Consider the following 21,520-nt stretch of genomic DNA (forward strand, 5'->3'; position numbering starts at 1 on the left):
AACGTGAGGATTTTGTGCTGAAACAACTTCACGAGCTGTTTCTTAGGGGGCTGATGGGGGGGAGGGGAATCACAGAAGTAATAAAAGACCCAGAAGAGCCCTGTAGAGCTTTCTTCTGAGCAGTGTGGCATGGTGGCAGGGCCTCTAAGTAGCGACGGTACCTTGGCAAAGCCATCTAACCTCCCTGGGCCTTAGCTTCCTCCGCGTACATCCCCCTAAACATGTCTAAACATGCTCCGACTTCTATTTCAGCAGACTTTCTCGTACGCCGGGAAAGCCAAGTCCAGCCCGGACTCTGCTCTTAGCTACGCTCCCCGTCGAATGAACAGTCCCTCATTCCCCGCCCCAACCCTGGGGGTCTTCCTGCACTGCCACCCCACTCTGCCCCTCACGCTCGGTGATCTCCAAGCCTGGGGCTCCAACCTCTCTCACATCCAGTCCACGCCTCCATCCCTAGCCTGGCGAGCCCCGCCACCGGGCACTGGGCACCTCTGGCCTGCGGTGAAGTGGCCTCCTCCTTCCCGTTTACTTCCTTCCAGCACATTCTCCACGGTGCTGTGCAAGTCACCAGGCTGTGGGGCAGCTCGGTCTGACAGAGCTTTCTGCAGCGATAGAAATGCCCCACGTCTGTGCTGAATAGTAGCCACATCTGGGTCTCAAGCACTTGAAATGTGGCTGGTGTGACTGAGGAACTCAATTTTGAATTTCACCTAATCTTGATTAATTTCAGTGTGAAGAGTCGCGCGTGGCTACTGGCTGTGCCCCAGTGACTGGAGCCAGACAAGCCTGGCTTCCAGTCTTGGCTTCGCCTCCTGCTGACAGTGTGGCCATGGGCTGGTTACCTTACTAGTGACTAAGAGCCTTGATTCCCTCATCTGAAAAATGGAGAGGATAAATGTTTGAGAGAGATGAAATGTTTGGCATAATGCCTAGTACATGGGAAATGATAGCTATTATAGCTATTGTTTTCACCATTATTATTATTAGTTGTACAGGATTTTATTTATTCGATTGAAAGAGAGAGAGAGAGCACAAGCAGGGGGTCAGGGCAGAGGGAGAGGGAGGAGCAGACTCCCCGCTGAGCAGGGAGCCCGACGCAGGGCCCGATCCCAGGACCCTGGGATCATGACCTGAGCCGAAGGCAGATGTTTAACCGACCGAGCCACCCAGGCGCCCTTCACCATTATTACTGATCACAATGTAATCATACCAGTTCCCTGTTCAAGAGCCTTCAGCAGCTCTCCACTGCCTGTGTGGTAGGTCACCCGAGTGCCACATGAATGCAAAAACACCCAGCCAAGGATTCAAGAAGCCCATGTGAATGCCAAACAAGGTAAATAAAAATGAATCCACATCTAAATAAATCATAATAAAGCTGCTAAAAATGAAGAGAAAAGAAAATCTTAAAAGTGGCCAGGGAAAACAGATTACACAAAGGCACAAGAGTTAGGCTTCTAAATGACTTCTAAGTGGAAACAACAGGACCCGAGAGACAAGGGAATGATGGTCCTGATGCTACGGGTAACGCACCGGAAGAATGTCATCACCAATGCAGAATTCGATACTCAGTCAAAATGTGTTTTAAGAATGAAGGTTAAATATTCATTTCCAAAGATGCATGTGCAAAAATCTGAGAGAATTTGTCATCAGCACAGCCATGCTGAAGGAAAACACAAAGTAAATAAAATAAGATAAAAAATAAAATAAAATAAAAGGAATAGTCTAGAAAATGACAACAGTGGCATACAAATCTGGAGGGGGATGAGCGAAGTAAGTGTTCTACAGTCATTGCCTTACCAAGGAGAAGTGAATAATTATCAACTAATGTTGGATCTTGGTAAGTCAAGAATGCAGATTATAGCCATTAGGTTGACCATTAAAAGAATAAAGAGTGAGAAATTCAATTACTATTGGATTTTGGTAAGTCAAGGCTGAATGCTATTGTCTTGCTATTACTAAAAGAGTAGTAAAAGAGGAAAGAATTTCCAAGCTAATAGAAAAATGAAATGACAGAAAACCACTAACTCAAAAGAGGGCAAGAAAGGAAGAAAAGGGAGCATCACACAGATTGTACAGCTGGTACTGAGCAGGAAGGTAGATTTAAACCCCAATAAACCAGCAACCACTTTATATATAAATGGACTAAAAAACAAAGATTGTCAAAGTGGATTTTATAAAGATGATGTGCTATTTAGAAGAGATGTGTCTAAAACACAAAACAAAGATTGACAGAAAAAGTAGGAACAAGATATGCTATGAAAATTCTAACCAAAAGAAAAACCAGTGTGGCCACCAGTTTTATATATATGTAGATTTTATTTATTTATTTATTTATTTATTTATTTATTTATTTATTTATTTATTTAAGAGAGAGAGAGAGAGAGAAGCAGAGGGAGACGGAGAGGGACAAGCAGACTCTGCACTGAGTGCAGAGCCTGATGTAGGGCTTGATCCCAGGACCCTAAGATCATGACTGAGCCAAAACCAAGAGTTGGACACCGACTGAGCCACCCAGGTGCCCCACTGCCAGAGTTATATTAATGACAAAGTAGACTTTAAGGGGAAAACACTACTAGAGATGAACAGGGATGTTTTATGATGATCAAAGGGTTTTTTTTTTTTCCAATGAGAAGTATTAAAATTCTAAATTTATAGGCACCTAGTAACACAGCCTCAAAATATACAAAGCAAAATACTAAAAGTAACAATACTAAAAGTAACAATACACAAATGCACAATCATGAAATTTTAAAAAATATAACTCTTCAATGACTGATAGAACACATAGCCAAAAACATCAATAAGGGCATTTAAGTTTGAACAACGTCATTGGCAAACTTGATTTAATGGATCAATTCTCTTCTGGATAAATTTTACCAATTACGAGTTGAAGTCAGTCTAGACTAGCAGTTACACACAAGAGCACTGGAGTCAGATAGACCTGGGTTCAGCTTCTGAATAGTACAGCTACTTTATCTGCGTGAACTTTACCTCTGTGAGCTTCGGTTTCTCAACCGTCAAGTGGGGTTAATACCGGTATTGACCACACGGAGTTGTTGTGAGATTCATGGAGATGTTGCGTGCAGAGAGCCTGGCCCAGAGCCGTCACTGGGCCACACTGTCCTTGTCTTACCTTGCTCTTTTCTCGCAGCGTTTTAGAGATCATGTTCTGTTCAGTACAACTCTTCTTCAGGTCCTCCCTGAGCTTCTTCATTTCTTTCTCCATGTCTTGGATTTGCTGAAAGAGTTTCAACAACAGGAAGTCAACTTCCCTCACGGGAAGTGGGAGTTGCCCTCTAGGCTGAAAATTCTTAATCTCTGTAGCTCATTTCATTGGGTTCATTAAGGTAGAAACCTAGTCTGGTATTAGCTTAATTGCTTCCCTTGGGGGAAAATTCTACATCCGTGGGGCAAAGTAGATGTTTCTTCAACTGATGTATGGGAAATTGGGTAAAGGGAAATGATTAGTTTCTTTTGAAAATCAGCATGGACCCTGGATTAAACAGTACAAGATATCTATCAACTCATTAGAAGCTCTTCTCCTGGGGTATCTTCTTGAGATCAATCTAAATAATGGCTGCTTGGATGAACAATGGACACGGTTTGGAAGGACAGAACAATGAAATTTTTCTTTTTTCCCATTTCGAGGCAGAGAATAGCAATGTTCCTGGCACAGAGAACAGACGTGTCTCCTCCTCGTGGTGAAGGCGCTGTACTTCCCAGCATATGGAAACTCATGCCTGCTGTTGGGGAAGAGGGTTCAGCTGGTGCAGGCGATGAGCATTTTCATTTGAGTGCTCGTATTTTTGTCGTTGTTTATTTCCAAAGTCATCGTCTATCTAAGGCAAATGATACCTTTTCTTTTTGTTTTGTTTTTATGAATTGGTGTAACGTTGGTTTATTTCCGCAAAAATACTTCAAGAAGAATTTTGTGTTAATAACCGTGTCCATGCCTCTGATAAACTCTGACAGGGGAACATGACAGTGTGGGCACCATGGGTCCAGGGGCCGGGGCTGTGTGTCCCACACCCAGGCCCAGGGGGAATGTGCCCACTGCCCAGAGAATGCTGGGAGAGTGTGTTTTCTACGGTATTTTCAGCCATCTCTTCCTTGAGGCTAGAGGCAGCATTTCAAAGAATTAGGAGGCTAGGGTAATGAACAATCATTAAAGCCCCACAGCTTGTGCTATCTAATGGTCCAAGGAACCCCTCCCCGGCCCCCCAGAAAACGCTGAGGGTCAAAGTCTAGCTTTTCTGGGGACACTTAGCAGTAAAGAGACTCAACTCACAATTTTGCAGAGTTTTAACTCTTTCCCTTGGGCTTCCTGGTGCTCCTTGTGAGCATCTTCCTTCTTTAACTCTTCTTTCAGCATGGAGCACTATGGAGAGAAAGGACAGCAAGACCACATGGGGTTGTCTGTGGGTCCCTAGTCCCCGTATTTGCCCCTAAGAGCATTTCTTGTTGTTTCATCCAATCACTTCCCCAAATTCCCAGAGGCGAGGCCATTTGTGTCTGGGGGACGCCCCGGGCCCTGCAGCAGTTCCTAGTCACCCCTCTCGTGATTCCCAGGGGTAACATATGTAAATTCTTCCTCAACGAGTGCCTGGGTGGCTCAGTTGGTTAAGACTCTGTCTTAGGCTCAGGTCATGATCCCAGGGTCCTGGGATCGAGCCCTGTGTTGGGTTCCTTGCTCAACGGGGAGCCTGCTTCTCCTTCTCCCTCTGCCTGCAGTGTCCCCTGCTTGTCCTCTCTCTCTCTGTCAAATAAATAAATAAAATCTTTTAAAAAAAGAACCAGCAATCTACACGATGGGACAGACACAGCTTTGCAGAGTCTGGATCCTTAGGGTGGAAGGATGGGTGTGTTTTCCTCTGTGACCAGCCAAGAGAGCTTGCAGGAATACCGGGAGGGTCTTGCTAGTGAACTTGGATGGCTCTCAGTGCTTTCTGCAAGTGACATCTCAAAACACAGCCACCTGGCCATGGAAATGTAAGTGAAACAGCCCTTCTGGAGGGCAGTTTGGCAACACGCATTAAGAACATAAAGATGTGCCTTCTTTTGACCCAGAAATTCCCACTTTAGTATTGTCTCTTAAGGATGATGATTAGAGAAATCAGCAAATCTGTAGGTTCAGGGATGTTCTTCACAGTATTGTTAGCAACAGGAAAAAAAAAAGAAAGGAAAAAAGAAACAACCGTGTCCAACCACAGACCATTTTATTACATTGTGTACATCCAGAAAAATATTATGTAGCTTTTAGGACCGATGATATGAGCTCTTATTTATTAATATGGGAAAATAGTAAGTATTTAAAATTTAAAAAATGTGTATAGTATATATGTTAAAATATTTATCCCTTTATTGTATATAGAAACAAGATTGGAAGACTATATATTAAAATATTAATGTGGATTTCTAGGGTAGCATTTTCTTTCTTATCTCTCTAGTTTTGCTTCTCAGTATCATCTACTTTTATTTCCCTAAAATTCACACGCATGACAAAGGGAATTAGAAAAACAAAAGATAGGCCTCCCACATGCTCCTCAGAGCCAAACCCTTGGGGGCAGGACCCCTGTGTGCTAATGGACGGCACAGCCTAGGGGAGGAGGGATACCTCATTCCAAGGTCAATGAGGAAGAGGAAATGGGGAGAAAAAGAATCCAAATGTACTTTAAGAAGTAGAACAGTCAAAACGGGGCTGTTTTTCCATATCTCTTCCGCTTAGCATCAGCTCTGCAACCCGCCCCCCCTCCCCAACATGCACGCACACACCCACGCACACACTCACGTACCCCACATAAAGCAATGATACTGTGCATCTAGGGAGTCAATCTACCTGGGAGAAACGAATGTATGGACGGGGCTCGGCCAGGCAGCTGACCAGGTGCAGAGGCAGAAGAGCACAACTGAAATCCGCCTCTCACTTCTCAGAAAAATGGTTTTGTTATCCCCATTTCACAGATGTGGAAACAGAGGCCAAATAAGTTACAAGAAAAGAAAGCTCTGGGATTGGATCCTGGTCTGTCCAACCCCAAAGCTCACGTTCTGCCTTTTCTCAGTTCCAAACTGAGTATCGTACTAAGCACCCGACTTTACTTCTTGTGCCTTTTCTTTGGAACTTCGAGCTCTATCCAGCCACCGCCCCCCATCCCTGCAGACTGAGCTACCTGATCAGGCAGCCACTGGAATCTCTTAGCTGCCGGCCAAGATGACAGCTATTGGGTTTTACCTCGACTCACTGAAACACACAAAGCACGTGCATCCTGAGAAATCGTCCTCTACAGGATCAGGATTCTAAAGTCAGGATTGAAGGCATCATTTGCAGAGTCAAAGTTACACTTAAAAAGCTCTTCACCTTGCAGAGAACCTGGCCCCTGCCTTTAGTCTCTCCAGGTGGGCCTTTGGTGTTTTGGGCCACCTAGCAGCTGTCCTCCCGGTGGACACCAGCCCTTGGGCACCAGTCCATCTCACAGTGGTGGGAGAGATGGGAGTGACATTTAAAGCTGGGGCCCGGGGTACGTGAGATGAGTCATGGGGCTCCGCTCTGCTTTTGGGGGACAGCTACAAGGATGACGATGGTGCCCCGATACTCACTCTGGAGCTGAGGGCTTCAAGCTGGTGATTCTTTTCTTTGTTCTCACTTTTTAGTTGGTTCACCTCCTGTTTGAGTTGTTGAATCTCCTCATCCCTTGTTAACACTTCTTTTTGTAATGATGACACCATCCCTGTAAAAACAATAAATAAATAAAGACTCGCAGAGGTCAAAGGGGCAGGAAGGATGACCGTCACCACAGCTGTCGGCCAACTTGTGGGGGAGCCCCTTACAAGCCCGGGAGGCCCCTGGTCCTCGTCTGCAACTCAGGAGCTTTTGTCCAGGCTCCCGGAGCTGGGACAGGGATGACCCTGAAAAGCGTGGAACAGTGTTTGTTTAAGACCTCAGTGAGAACAAGAAGTCAGCGAGTGTTGCTGGGAGAAGAAGAGCCTTTGGGGGGCCCCCGTGGGCTCAGGTTTGGCAGGAGAGGCCACGCCATGGGCCTGGGGAACAAAGGCCAGTGCGGGGAAGGACCAGGAATTTTTCACCAGGGGCCATAAAAAGTCTTACGGCAGAAGGAGGCTGTGAGCAGGGTGGCTGGATTCACACTCACCCGAGTTTGGAACCCGTTTCTACCACTTAGTTGTGTGGTGTTCTTGGGCAAGTTATTTTCCCTGTAAGTATCTTTCACTATATGTCCCCCATGAGTTATTATAAGGGTTAAAGACATATAAAGAATTTAGGAGAGTGGCTGACCCATCGCATTTGTTACAGGGTACCCATTATTTTTTGTGGTAGCCGGTTTCTAAAATGGCCCCAGTGATCCTGACCTCCCAGAGTTCATGCCCTGGCACAGCCCCTTCCTACCATGAGTAGGTTGACGTGTGTAACCAGTGTGATTTTGTGGAAAAGATGGACCGTGACTTCCTAGGTGGGTCATAAAAGATACTGCAGCTTTCCTTTCGCTCTCTGTCGGATCACTCACTCAGCGGGGGAAGCCAACCACCATGTTGTGAGGATGCTCAAGCCGCCAGGGGAGAGGCCCAAATTGTTCAGAATGGAGGTGTCCAGATAACAGCCGCGTGGACGAGCCATTCTGGAAGCAGATCCTCCAGCTCCTGATGTGGCTTTAGATGAGGTGACATTTGCCTCAGCCAATGTCCTGACTGCCCCTCATGGGAGACCCTGAGAACCAAGTCACCCCCTCATTCCTGAGCTCCAGAAGCTGGATGATATAATAAATAGTGGTTGTTGTTTTACCCACGAACTTTTGGGTTGTCTGTGGGTCCCTAGTCCCCGTATTTGTTAGGTAGCAGGAGATCACTAATACATTATTGGATTCTCAGGTTGAGGACACGTGGGAAGAAGGGCGTGGAAATGCTGTGGGATTGGATTATCTCACGTGGTTCTTTTCTTGGAAGAACATCATGCCCAATTTCATTGATAGCCATCAATCAAACAAAGTATGTGAGATGAAGGACAGTGTGACCCAGAATTTCATTTAAACAATGAGCTCTGTCACAGGACACGGTTAAGTTACTTTGAAACAAGTTGATCCCTTTGGGACTTGCCTTCTAGCTTTGGGAGGCGGGACTGGAGCAACACACATTTACTTATTTATTTATTCATATTCATGTGGATTTTAATTTTATTCTTATTTTTAATTTTTTTTAATTATGTTCATTTAGCCAGCATATAGTACATCATAAGTTTTTGTCGTAGTGTTCCACGATTCATTAGTTGCGTGTAACACCCAGTGGGCATCCCAACACATGCCCCCAGAGCAACCTCTAGTCTAGTGGCATTTGGGCCTCATGACTGAGCCAACACCTTTTTGATTCTACCAGATACCCTGTGGATTATGAGGCCGCTCCGTTCTGGAGGCTGGGAAAGTCAACCATTCTTGGCCTGTGTGAGCTTCGAGATGGTCCCCTCTGCTCCTGCTGGGTTTTCTTTCCCTGCCCACCTACTTGTGCTATTCAACACTCAGCTGAAGACTGGTGGGGGACCCTCTAGAGATCACCTCTCTGTGCTGCCTCTCCTCCCTGGCACGCTGCCCAGCGCCCCGGAGCTGTGTTGGCCTCTCCAGTGCCATCCCCTCAAAGTGGGGGCCCACTGGTTTGTTTCCTCTCTCCCGGATCATGGTCATGTGAAAATAATTATCGCAGATATATTTTTTCTTTTTTTGGTTGTTTCGGGCAGGAGAGCAAACCCGTCATTCCATTTGCCCTGTACGTCTTTCCCGCCTCTCTCACTGTGGAAGCAGGCGCTGTGATGGCCTCTGTCAGCCTGGTCCCTGAGTGGCCACGATGAGCAAAGCCCCTGCTAACCCACGATGGATACCACGCGGAGGCAAGACATGAGCCCGTCTGTTATAAGCCACTGAGTCTCAGGGCCCATAGCTGCAGCGTAACCCAGCCCCGTGCTTCTCAAGCTTGAATGTGCATACGAAACCCCAGGGACTTCAGCAAAGTAGATGCCCTTTCAGGAGGTTCTGGGCTGGGGCCTGAAACTCTGTGGTTCTCACCAGGACCCAGAGCAGGCTGATGCTGCTGGTCTGGGGACCACACCGTGAGTGGGTCCAGCCCACCCCAAGTGTTACCCTAACGCAAGTCTGTCCAATCCCTGAGTGAAGAAGGTGGTATCCGAGACAGGCCTGGAGCACAGATGAGATCTGACAGGCCGGTGTGGGCGAGGAAGACAAGGGCCCAGGGTGTCTGTGTCTGGAGCCGCACCTGGCCCACAGGAAGGGCTCAGCAAATATCTGAGGACATTGTAAATTAGGGAAGAGCATGAACAGGCCTGGCAGGTGGTGGGGGTAAGGGTGGGAAGTTGCAGAGTGAGGCGGAGGAAAAGCCAGTGGTCAGGCTGTCCTGGTGCATGGCACCCGGATTCAGAAAGAGATAGATGGCGATTCACCTGTGGCTCAGCGCTATGCTCGGCTTTCACAGCTATGGACGCGTTTCCTGCCGTGTAGCCAGCACTCTGAGAGCAATATGCCCCTTCCAGACTCACTGCCTGCTCCCCATCCCCCCTGCTTCACTCCCTCCCCTCTTTCTCTGTTAATGGCCCATCCTTCTCAGGCATGTGATTTCTCTCTAAAAACCCTAGTGGCTCCCCATCACCCTTAGAATAAAACCCAGACTCCTCCCTGTGACCTACCCCCTGCGTCCCTCTCTGACCTTGCCCGTCCCCCACTCCCACGTTCACCCCACTCCAGCCACACCGGCCTCCAGCTCCTCCCACGCGGCCAGCTGGCCCCAGCCTCAGGCCCTTTGCATTTGTGATCCCTCTGCCTGGAACACTGTTCCCTCTGGCTTCCTCACTGCCCTTCCCTTTCACCTCTTCAAAGACCTGTCCCTTCCAGCCCACTAAGCTATTCTCCCTTCACTTCTGCTCCTCAAGCACTTTGCTCCCACACTGCCCACTTGTCTCTGAAATGGGCTCGTTTATTTACCTGTTTACGTTTAGTGTCTGTCACCCACTTGCACATGTGAACCCTAGGAGTACAGAAACATTGTGATCAGGGCTGTCTCTCCCCAGCACCTAGAGCAGGGCCGGACACCTAGTAGGTGCTCAGTAAACACGTGCAATGAATGAAAGGATCCAGGGTAAGAAGCAGCTGGCCTCTGGACGATGTGCTCGCCCCACCTCCCCCAAGTCTGTAGTATGCAACCTCCTCTGCTGGCCAATTAGGAAATGTTTCCACCGGGGTCCAAGTGCACCAGGGCCCTAACGTGGTGACCCCACTCTGTCCACATTCTAGCTTGCACTGAAGGCAAGCTGGCTTCTGGAACCACCCAAGCCACACGGTGCCCTGTGTTCTCCCTGGTGAGCCTGGCACTCACTAGACATAGCTAAGTGATAACCTTCACTCAAATCGTTATCAGGCCCTGCCCTAGGAACCGGACGGCAAAAACCCTCTCTTGAGGGCAGGCTGCAACTCACAGACGCAGGTCACTCAGAAGATCTCCGAGGCTGCACCCCAGATCAGTGAGCAGTGGTGCGGTGGTTGATTGTTGATGTCTGCTGTGGCCTGGGAAGGAGGCGGAGGGGAGCGGCTCTCAGGCCCACGTCAGAGAGAGCTCACCTGAGGTGACGGCATTGTCCCTCCGCAAGTTCTCGCCCTCGTTCTTCAGGGATGTGATCTCTGAGTTCCTCTCAGACAGGGTCTGGCACAGCACCTGGCTGTAGCCTTTCTGTAAGGCACTGATCTGTGGGAGGAGGCAACACACGGTCAGAGGGGGCCGGCCCAGGTATACTTCTCCACGGCTGGACAAGAGATTTGGACTGATCTTTGGTGGGGTGTTGGGGAAACCGAGTTTTTAGTTTTAACTAGTGGGAGGGACAGGAGAGGGCCTGTTCCTTCAGTGACCACCGCATCATATGGAATGAAAACGTGAGCCTTAGCTCTGTGTCCACAAAATGGCTCAGGTGCAGCTGCCTGGGGACAGCTGATCCCTAACGTGCCTTCCTACCACCTTTGGACTCCCCGCCAGAAGGAGACCAGCTGTTGGTTCCGGGTCATCCAGCGCCGACCAGATGCAGAGCAAAGCTCACGAGAGGGAAGCATGTTATAAAATTAACTTCCTCGAATGAGAACAACAGTGGCTTATATCTCAGAACACTCCAGAGCTCACAAAGCCCGTTCCCAGACGCTACCTCCCTAGCTCCTCACCGCATCGCAGGAGGCTGAGCTTCCCATTAACGCTCCCAGGTTGCAAGCGAGCATCCCGAGTCTCACGGCCGTGGGGATGACATGGCCGGCAGAGGTGGAGTCCCGATTCGGCTGGTCTCCAGGTGCCCGGTTCGCGCTCTGCCCCCCTTGCCGGGTGGCTCTAGGCACAGGAGTCCAGGCTGCAGGCTGTAAAGCACAGCGTGGACTTGGGAGCCTGACTGTGGCCTTCAGATTCCGTTGCTGCCACTCACCGGCTGAGGAACACACCGGGAGGACACCGGATTCTGTCTCACTGTTTCATTAAGTGGGGTGATGGCAGTCCCAATCGGATAGGATCGTGAGAAGTATTTTAATAAGTTCCCGTGTATGTACAAGCGCCCAGATGGTGCCTGGCCCATGGCATACAGGTGGTAGATGTGACTGTCCTCTGACCTCACTACCCAGGTGTCACTACCCAGGTGTGTGTGAGCGGCAGCTCCCCGAGTCAACCCCACAGCTCCCTGTCAAGCCTCTTACCCTGCTGGAGGCGTGGCTTAAAGAACGAAGGCAGGTGGGGCGCGCTCAGGTAATGCGGGTGCGGGCGCAGAGGCCTTGGCCAGCAGAGGGCGCTCACGGTCCTTGTTCTTGGTGTCTGTCCCTGAAAACCTTGTCATTCTTACTCTGGGAGAATTAACAGAAGGAACAAGGTTTCACGCGTTCCCTGGCTCATTTCACGCACCATCATTGTTCAGATTCTATGACAGCGGGGGCAGGTACACTTACTTTTTCCCTGGGGTATCTGAGACATTGGGAAGGGGGCGTCTGCAAGAAGGTGGTGGGGACACAGATGACTCTGTCCCCCACCGTCCCCAAGGCTATACTTTTGCATGTTTGTGCTTTTGAAACTTTGAGTGAAAACGTTTCTTTCACCTCTTACTGTTCTCGGTGGGGGACATGCAACTTTCCCATAAAAGGTACTTGGGATAATTTTTAAGAGTGTTTCTAGCTCTTCTCCACGTCGTGCTTTTTATTTGCACAACACCAGAGGCACAGGGCAAAGAGACAAGCTTCCAGAAGGGATGGGAAGACATATGCCCGCCTGCCCAAAGACGCCAGTGTTTCTGCTTCTGACAGACAGAAGATAATTCAATCTAGGCACCAGGGTTTGAGGATTTCGGATTACAAGGAAACTCCAGTCTTCAAACCTCTGTTTCCTTCCCCACCCAAATAAGTATCCAGATTGTCTCTAATGGGCATGTATCCCAAGAAGTTGCATGTCTGCTATCCTGGGTAATAAGATGGGCACCGAATCTTAAGAAAGCTGATAGTGTTAGGAGGATGGCCTCGAGAAAATAATTCGGCTGTTAATTAGCTCAGGCGTTCAAGAACAGGCAGGGGCAAGCACTTCCCAGTGATACTGTAGCGGATGGAAGACCGTTGAGAGACCTCATGATGCACACACTTTCAGGGGGACCTGATGACTATAGAGTAATCAGAACAATAAATCAACCAGCCACGTGGCTTATATTTCTGGCTGAATGTTCTGCAGGCAGTAGAATATTTAAAAAACTAAAATGTGAGCGGATAGAACTTGATTTGGGTTCAGACTAACTGCAGTTTCCAGCCCAGATATGCCTTGTTACAAAATACTCTCTTTCGGTTACAAGTGAAGATTCAGGGGTGGGGGGCAGCGACAGTATAATGAATCGGTGTAATTATTTCTAGATACTTTCTTTGTGAACATTTTCCCCCCAGATATCACTAGCCACTTTAAACAAGACTCGAATTGTGACCTACGGATGCTCAAAGATACGTGAGGATTACACTTTACATGTCAAATATATTTGACTAATAAAGATTATGTGGGAATTATTCACCCTTGTCCACGGACCTGGACAAGACACGCCACTTGTACTCAGGAAAGCTCTGAGATGGGAGAATAGCCGAAAGAGATATTACCCTGTCCGATGGCAAAATTGGGTTCAGATCAAGAACAAGATGCCCGTCAAGGAGTTAGCTTCCTGTCAAGTAGCTGTCAAGTAGTAATTCCTATAGGATCTACTACTTTCATTGTTTTTCCAAAACACGTCCGACAGAGAGTCATTTGTTCATTTGAATATGAGAGCATATATTTGTTTACTTATTAATTCTGTCTCCCTCATTGGAACATAAAGGAGGGAAGGCAAAAATCATACCTGCCTCGTTCTCTGCCGAATTCCCAGAGCCCAGAAGAGAGCATGGCACAAGATGGGCACCCAATAAATCTTACTTGAATGAGTGAATGAACAAATGAACGGACACGGTCCTATCAGTGTTCTAGAAAGTAGCTGGGCCCACTCTTTGCTCTCACGGAGCTTACGGTCTCCTGGTAGAATCTCCTAGGTTCACCATGCACAACCTAAGTCCTTTCCTGGGGCACCATTTCTCGGATCAAAGCCACACACCTTGAGTTGCTTAGAGGAGGGGAAAGGCAGTGACCAGGGAAGCAGAGAACAGAGGCCCCAAGCATAGGGAGTCTACAGGTTTGGGCAACAGTTTATACCAAGGCCACAATTCATCAGTGGCCAGTTTGTTGTTGTTGTTTCAAATCAACTTTGTTGACATGTAATTTATGTACAAGATCAATAGCCAATTTTAAAGTAGTTGAAGAAAATTTTTTTTTGGATCTAGTTAGTCTCAAGGATAATGTAGAAATTCTGCATGGAGAATTTTTGTTTGAGGAAGTTCCCTACAAGTGAGGCAGCAAGTGCCTTCGGGCTTGGGTTTGGAAAACGGGGGATTCCTTCTCCCCGTCTCCAGCTGACTACCTACAGCTCTTTCTGGCTGGGGTTGGGGTTGGGGGTGAGTGACCGTCACTGAAGCCATGGAGCTGCGTAGGTGGGATGAAAGCATAGGGTCTGCGAGGAGGCAGACCTGCGTTCAACTTGCACCGCCCCCTCTAACTTGCTGTGTGAACTGAACCAATTCCCGGGCGTCCCCAAGCCTGCCTCAGTCTCCTCATCTGTAGAATGGTACATGTCAGAGGACCGTGCGGTTTAAGTGAGCCAATGCATCTACAGCACTTACACCAAAGCTTGCTCCTTGAACGTGGTTCTCCTGGGCTAGGAGCCTGCCACGCCCCCGATTCCTGGGATGTGTGCTCATACCCACAGCACTGTGCGGACCATCCCTTTTCTATCCATCTGGGTGACTCCCCTCCATGCTCCCCTGGCTCTCCCCGGCAGCTGCCGCCCTGTGTCCTGACTCTAAGGCCTCCACCAATGTGTCTCCGAGTCCTACCTACCTGGTTTTTCAAGCTCTGGATCTCTCTGCGTTTGGCATCGATGTCTTCATCCAGATCCTGGAACTGACTCTGCCTGGACGAGGCGGACTCCGAAAGCCTCTGACTCAGGCTGGCCACTTCATTCTGCAGCTTCGCTATCACGGCGTCTTTGTATTTGGATTCAAGTTCAAAATCCGAGAGACGGCTGATTTCTTTCCCCAGCAGCAGAATGATTTCATCCTGGGTGGAGGCCAGATGGGGAGTTTAGTAGGTGTGGGTCCGGGGTGCAAGGCTGAGCCCATTTTTAAAAATGTAGGGAAAACGGAGTGTGATTCTTTTGGGAGGGTGAGGACAGGTGGGGAGGGGAAAAAGCGTAGTTTCAAGGTTATCTCCATCACAAAATGACATACTTGTATACAGACTCCTGTAATAGGTGTTTATACTTCACAGAAAATTTCCTTTCCCATGAAATTATACTTTCATGTTGAGAACAACCGCCCCACATGGGAACTTTTGTTGCTAGGGAGTTTATTTATAATATTTTTGTTTATAATATTCAGCCTAGCACACTGGGGACCCAGGAAAGGTAGTTAGGAAAACGACATTCTATTTGACCACATCCTGCATATAATGAGGACTATTCTTTAACTTAAAAAATTTAATACATTCTGAAATATTTCTTTTCCCTTTCCTCCCTTCTGGTACTTCCTGCCTCTTTGCGTTATTCATGTAAAAATTTACTCCAGGTAACTGAATCTGCAAGTAAATGAGATAAGAGTGGTGATTTATTCGTGTGGGCTCATCAACTTTGGGTCGGGGGAAAAAAAATTGCCGGCTGACTTTACCCACAAGTATAATTAACCCAGTTCTCCATCTCTCCAAAAGAAAGAGCTCTAAGGCCAAAGAATTTTTTAGGCTTCCCCACCAAAAAGAAAAAAAAAAATTCCCCAAACTTTTCACCGGAAGTCATTAATAAAATGTCCAAAAAAACTGAAACACAAGTCCCCAGATGTATTTGCAAATGTAGCTACAGAATTTCTGCTTCTGAAGTAGACCCTGCTCTTCCAACCATTTCCCACCGGTTGGAAGGAGGTAAATGAGTCATTTGTAAGCCAACTCGTTTCCTGGGGAGCTTTACCCAATCAGCCTCAAGACCTTCCAGCTCCCCGACCCATGGAAGGACAGGGTTTCCGTTGTGAGGACGCTTCTCTGGCATTGCCAGTTGCTGCCAAGGGTCTTTCTTTGAATCCCTGCAAATGCTTGTGGCAAAGTTTCAAGGGATAGCATCAAACAGATTCCATACTCCTGGGCAGCCATGCCTGCTTCACCCAATTACGGTCAGCCAGGTGCTTAGTATCTAGTTATGCAATAAACATCTATTGAGCAGCTACTATGTGCCAGGCCCTGTGCTGGGCTCTGGAGTATAAAGAAGGCTGTAAGGCGTGCTGTACAGATGGAGTTTAAGCCTTTCTGTGAGGACCCCAAGCTCTTCCTTGAGAGAGTCCTCCCCCTTCCATGTGGTCTTGGTAGGACTGTCAATCATGTGCCCTGCTCCTTCCTGTCCCGCCTCCCCATGTGCGCGTGACCCAAGCTGGTCAATCAGGGTTTTCTCAGAGATTTCATGCATCCATCACAGAGGGAGAGGATCATGCCTCCTTTTGGATCACAAACTTTAAATTTATGGGCTTATGTGCCTGAGTTTGTCTTTTCCAACACATGAAGTCTGTGTGCTATAGAAAGCCAAGATCCGAGGGAAACAGAGGGAAGAGATCGGTAGTAGGGAGTGTTCTGATCTCGCTTAAGCTCCTGTATCTGGCCATGCCTGAAGCTAGTGGGCTTTTAAATTTCCAAGAAGATGAGCCAATAAATGCTTATTTTTTATTTATTTATTTTTTTTGCTTAAGCTAATTTGTTTATTGGCACTTGCATTTGAAGGAGTCCTGGAAAGTCAGGGCATAAATGGCTTATAAATAGGAAAAAATATATAAATGTGGTTGCATCCTATTTCCAGTTTAAAACTGGGGTAGATTGGGCGCCTGGGTGGCTCAGTTGGTTAAGCGACTGCCTTCGGCTCAGGTCATGGTCCCAGAGTCCTGGGATCGAGTCCCACATCTGGCTCCCGGCTCGGCGGGGAGCCTTCTTCTCCCTCTCACCCTCTCCCCTCTCATGCTGTTTCTCTCTCTCTCAAATAAAACTGGGGTAGATTGAAAAATGACCACAAATGCTTTGTACCTTCTGCCATCAAGCAGAATTGGACCTCCCCATTCCCTAAGTTGGGGCCGGTCCTGTATCTTGCTTTGACCAATAGAATATGGCAGAAGTGATGTACAGCAATCTCCAGGCAAGTTCTTAAAAGGCTATATGGCTTCTGTTCTGGCCCTCTGGGAAGCCTGGGGCCACTCTGCTGTGAAGCAGCCCCAGACGATAAACCATGTGCAGAGAGAGGCCTATCACTCCAGGCATGCTGGCTGAGGTCCCAGACATGGGAATGAGGCCATCTGAGACCACTGGCTGGGCTACGCCACTGATTGACTACAGTTGCATGAACGAAGCCAGGGGACACCAGCAGAAGAACATTCCAGGTCAACCTGTAGATTCTGGGAAGTAATAAATTGCTCGTTTTTTGGGGTTTTTTTGAGTAGGCTTCACACCCCACATGGGGCTTGAACTCATGGCCCTGAAATCAAGAGTCACATGCTCTACTGACTGAGCCAGCCAGGTGCCCAATAAATTGCCATTTTAAGCCACTAAGTTTTGGGATGGCTTGTGCACGGCGAGAGAGAACTAATAACCGCGTCTGAGCCTGGCTTCTCGCCTCACTGCAATACTTCTCCAAGGTTTGGTCCTGGGACACCTGCCACCTGAAGTCGCAGATTCCCACGCCCAGTCTGGACCCCACGTGGTTCTGCTCCTCACAGACTCAGAGAATTGCTGCAGGCTCAGGCCCCGGTCTTTAAGGAAAGGAAGATATCGCAGGACTGCTTCTTTTAGGATAATTTCAGGTTGTGTCTGTGTAGGGAGAAATCAACCTGGACCCTTCCCAGCATGGCTTGGATTCATCTGCTCTGGCTCCCATTCCCATTTCATTCCAAACCTCTCTGGTTCTTCAACAAACCTCTGTCTTCCCTCAGTCCTCAACTTCATTGCTCACTACTTCCTGCCAGGAAACGTGTCTTCCCCACCACTATGCCGCCACTCATGTTTGACCAAGCAGTTACTGTGTGGGACCCAGGAGCACCAGCTTGCAAATTAACCAGGCCTACCTTTGAATCCCAGCTTTGCCCCTCACTCTGTGCAACCTTGGGCCAGTTACTGAACCTCTCTGAGCTTCGGCTCCCTCCTCTGTAAAGTGAGGGTAGTTTAACATTTATTTTGAAGGTGGTGAAGATTACTGAGCTAATTGAATGTCAACGGCCCAGGAGACAGTCCAGCACACAGTAGGTGCTCAATACTTTGTGCTTGTAGATGTTGTTATTTGGGATAAAATGAGCAGTTACCAAACCTTTGGTTGAATGTCCCGGGAGTCAAAGGTGGCTTCTTGGAAGTAGTAAAAAAAAAGGCACTTCTAGACCACAGAGAACAAGAGACAATCCCTCTACAGTCTCTCTTGCTGCTGTAGAGCCCTCACCTTATCCTGCTGGGCTGGGTCCTGGTCCACGTAAATATCCCTGGAAGGTCCTGCCCCGGAAATTCCTTCGACCACTGACTGTTCCGACAGCTCCACAGCATTGGTCCACACTAACGCCAAGATCAACAGAGAGCACACAGGACATTGTGAGTGACCCTGAGGTCTAGAAGGATCTTTTTAGACCACCTTCTTAATTCTTTTCCTGCTGTTATTAGAAATGGTAAAGCGGTGTCTACATTCACGGCAAAGCGATGAAGAAGGCATTACAGAAGTATAAGAAAGGGAAAGAACAGCCTCCTCCCTCTTCTCCAGGGTTAGCTGCGCTGATTCGCTTTGCTGCACCCCTTTCTAGGCTTTTTGCTATTCCATGTAAGAGCTGGTGACCTTGGGCAGGTCATTAACTCTCTAAGCCTTGGTTATATAACTTACATGTTACCGTCTCTGTTATAAAGGACACTTTGAGGATTAACTGAAGTAGTAGAGCAGGGGTTGGCAAACTATGGCACTAGGGACAAATCTGGCCTCCCAACTGTTTTTGTAAATAAAGTTTTATTGAAACACATCCACAGTCATTCATTTGCATATTGTCTATGGCTGCTTTCCAGCTACAAAGGCTGGGTTGAGTAGCTGTGATGGAGACGATATAGCCCACAGAGCCTAAAATATTTACAGAAAAAGCTTCTCTTTACAGAAGTTTCCTACCCCTGAGCACTATACTAACATTAAGCACGAAATGTTAGCGATTTTTATTGCAATTATATCTTAAAAAAACAAAAATGGATTTCTATTGCAGAGATTTTTCCCCAGCTTGCTTTTTCACTGACACTATATCAAAAACATCTTCCTATGTCAATATTTGTAGCTATGCTGTGGTGTTTTTTTTTTTTCTATAACTAGAAGTTTGTACCTTTTAATCCCCTTCATTATTTATATTGTATTCTGTTTTTTTTAAGATTTTATTTTTATATTTTTTAAAGATTTTAGTTATTTATTTGAGAGAGCGAGAGTAAGAGAGAGCGAGCACAAACTGTGGGGGAGGCAGAGGGAGAGGGAGAAGCAGACTTCCCACTGATCAGGGAGCCCCATGGGAGGCTGGATCCCAGGACCCCGGAATTATGACCTCGAAGCAAAGGCAGATGCTCAACTGACTGAGCCACCCAGGTGCCCCAAGATTTTATTTTTAAGTAATCTCTGCACCCAGCGTAGGGCTCAAACCCATGACCCTGAGATCAAGAGTTGCAGGCTCCATTGACTGAGCCAGCCAGGCACCCCTATGCTGTATTTTTTTTAATGGTAGTGTTGCAGTCCATCATACAAATGTGCCAAACATATTTAACTTGGATCCACTTGATAGACATTCAGGATTTCCTGATTTTTTTTTCTTTTTTTTTTTTGCTTATTTCCCCACAGTATTACAAGGGATGTTCATGACTTTCAGGAGGCCTGGCATTGTTATGCTTGGAGGCCCCACTTTGTATCTCATCAAACACACCACGATTCACTCACATTAACACGGAATACATTTTTTCTTTGGGGGTGTACAAACTTTTGAAAAGATTTCTATATTTCTGTTTTTGAGATCATTTGGCTCTAAGTGGCATGTTTTAAATTTCCAACTGACTGATTTCTGGGCAATCATTGCACATTCTTGTCTTCTTGTGAAGTGAGAAATTGAACCAATTGTTTTCAAAGGCTATGAAACATTAATGAATGTTAACATTAACAATTAATGAAGTACACACCGTCACATTTGTGGACATTTACTCAATCATTGATTCTCTTTGATTCTGCATTTTTTATTTATGCATTTCAGAGCCAACGATTTTCTCCCCCAGGTCTCGACCGTGTTTGTGGACTCCAGAAGCACGAGTGGACATAGTCAAAGGCCTGTGGTGCCTGGCAAATGCGTGGCCTTGCGTGTTGGATGAGTGGCCTTGGACAAAATGTTTCCTGGGCACGTGGAAGGGAAGGGGCCTGGGCTCCCAACCACCCTCCCTGCATCTGCACCAGAACAGGCTGGGATAGGCCTCCTGGTGTAGCTGGACCTTGGGTCACATCCCCTCCCTGGCTAACATCTGCCATCACTTCCTTCTTTTTATAGGGTCTTTTTACAGGGTCTCAGGCCACGTTCCTCTGGGAGGGTACTCTTCAGCCACACTGCCCAACGTCTTGCACTCGTCCCACCCACCACCCACCCTTGCCACTCACTGTCCCTTCCACCTGGAATGCTGTTCCCTCCCCTCTGCACTTTGTGAAGGTCACTTGCCTTTCAGTGCTTGGCTTGAGTGTCACTCCCTCGGGGACACCTTCCTGATCCCTCAACTAAGTCAGGGCCTTATAGTTACGAGCCAATGGGTACTGGGCATCTCTGCTGCCGAGTGTTACCATGATTACCATTTTATAGCTGTTGTTCTGTGATCCTTTTGTTAATGTCAGTCTCCCCGAATGAATGGTAAGTTCTGTGAGATTGGGGATCATGTCTCAGTTTGTGCCCCTTAAAATGAATTGGCTAATCCCATCTGACAGATATGTAAACGGGCACAGAGAGAGTAAACCTCTGCCCAAGCTCACAGAGCTGGAAAGAGGCCAAGCCCTCACCTGTCTCCATTCTGGGATGCGCTCATGGACAGGGAAAGGTGCTCAGGAGTATTGTCGAAGCACAAAAAGCTCGGGGCCTGGCCCACTCTTGACCAATAACTCACGAAAGGCTTGTTGGCCACCAGTGCCTTCCATAAGTCAATGCTGGGGCTCACAACATCCGCTGTGAGGCAGCTGCTGTTACAGCCATTTTGAGAAGCCCAGGTGCAGAGAGATGGAGGCCACGTGTCTGGTATGGGGCAGTCAGGTCTGACCCAGTCAGTTTGGCTCCGGAACCGGCGCACACACCCGCACGTAGGAGGTCCTCCCCGGTGGTGAACATGTGAATGAGGCCGTGAGTGAGGAATTTAGGAGCTGGTTCGCCATGACAAACCCGTCAACGAGGAGCAGTTTCGCATGGACCGTGTCCCATGGAGTGTCTCCCTTCCTATTGATCGCCAAGGACTGGATTTGGGATTCACTTGATGGAGTTTCAGCCGCTGCCTGATGAAACTGGTCAAGTGACCAACTGTCCTGGTTTGCCAGGCACTGCGGGGCTTCCTGGGAGGGGAGACTTTCCGTACCAAAGCTGACGAAGACCCAGGCAAACCAGGACCAGTTGGTCTTCCTAGAAATAGTCGAGAAAAGAAAGCTCCCTACTTACCCACCTACACACCCACTTGGTTTCCTGTGTCCATGCTGGAGGCCAACAGCGCTATGGACAGAAAAGGCTTAGGGAAGAAGTCCTGCTGGGTGCGCTGGCCTCAAATCTCAGACACAGGTGTGCTCACACCACCCCTGAGCATGGGCCTCCCATGTTCTGTCAGTATTCTGTGCGTGGGGAGCAGGCCTGGGGCCCAAAGC

At 47.9% G+C, this 21,520-nt stretch overlaps 1 protein-coding gene across 1 annotated transcript in view; it reads right to left on the minus strand.

Annotated features, from left to right (window-relative positions):
- FHAD1 (forkhead associated phosphopeptide binding domain 1) overlaps positions 1-21,520 on the minus strand; it is a 129,681-nt gene that overhangs the window by 60,639 nt on the left and 47,522 nt on the right. The window contains exons 5-10 of the mRNA XM_064589895.1: positions 18,080-18,189; positions 14,473-14,691; positions 10,623-10,746; positions 6,595-6,725; positions 4,289-4,378; positions 3,134-3,238 (exon numbers count right to left, since the gene is read on the minus strand). Coding sequence (XP_064445965.1) covers positions 3,134-3,238; positions 4,289-4,378; positions 6,595-6,725; positions 10,623-10,746; positions 14,473-14,691; positions 18,080-18,189 — 779 coding nt within the window. The remainder of the gene's footprint in view (positions 1-3,133; positions 3,239-4,288; positions 4,379-6,594; positions 6,726-10,622; positions 10,747-14,472; positions 14,692-18,079; positions 18,190-21,520) is intronic.

Source organism: Mirounga angustirostris, unplaced genomic scaffold, assembly GCF_029215605.1.
Source record: "Mirounga angustirostris isolate CCGP_5_RB_7025 unplaced genomic scaffold, mMirAng1.0.hap1 SCAF_4, whole genome shotgun sequence".
Lineage (NCBI taxonomy): Eukaryota > Metazoa > Chordata > Mammalia > Carnivora > Phocidae > Mirounga > Mirounga angustirostris.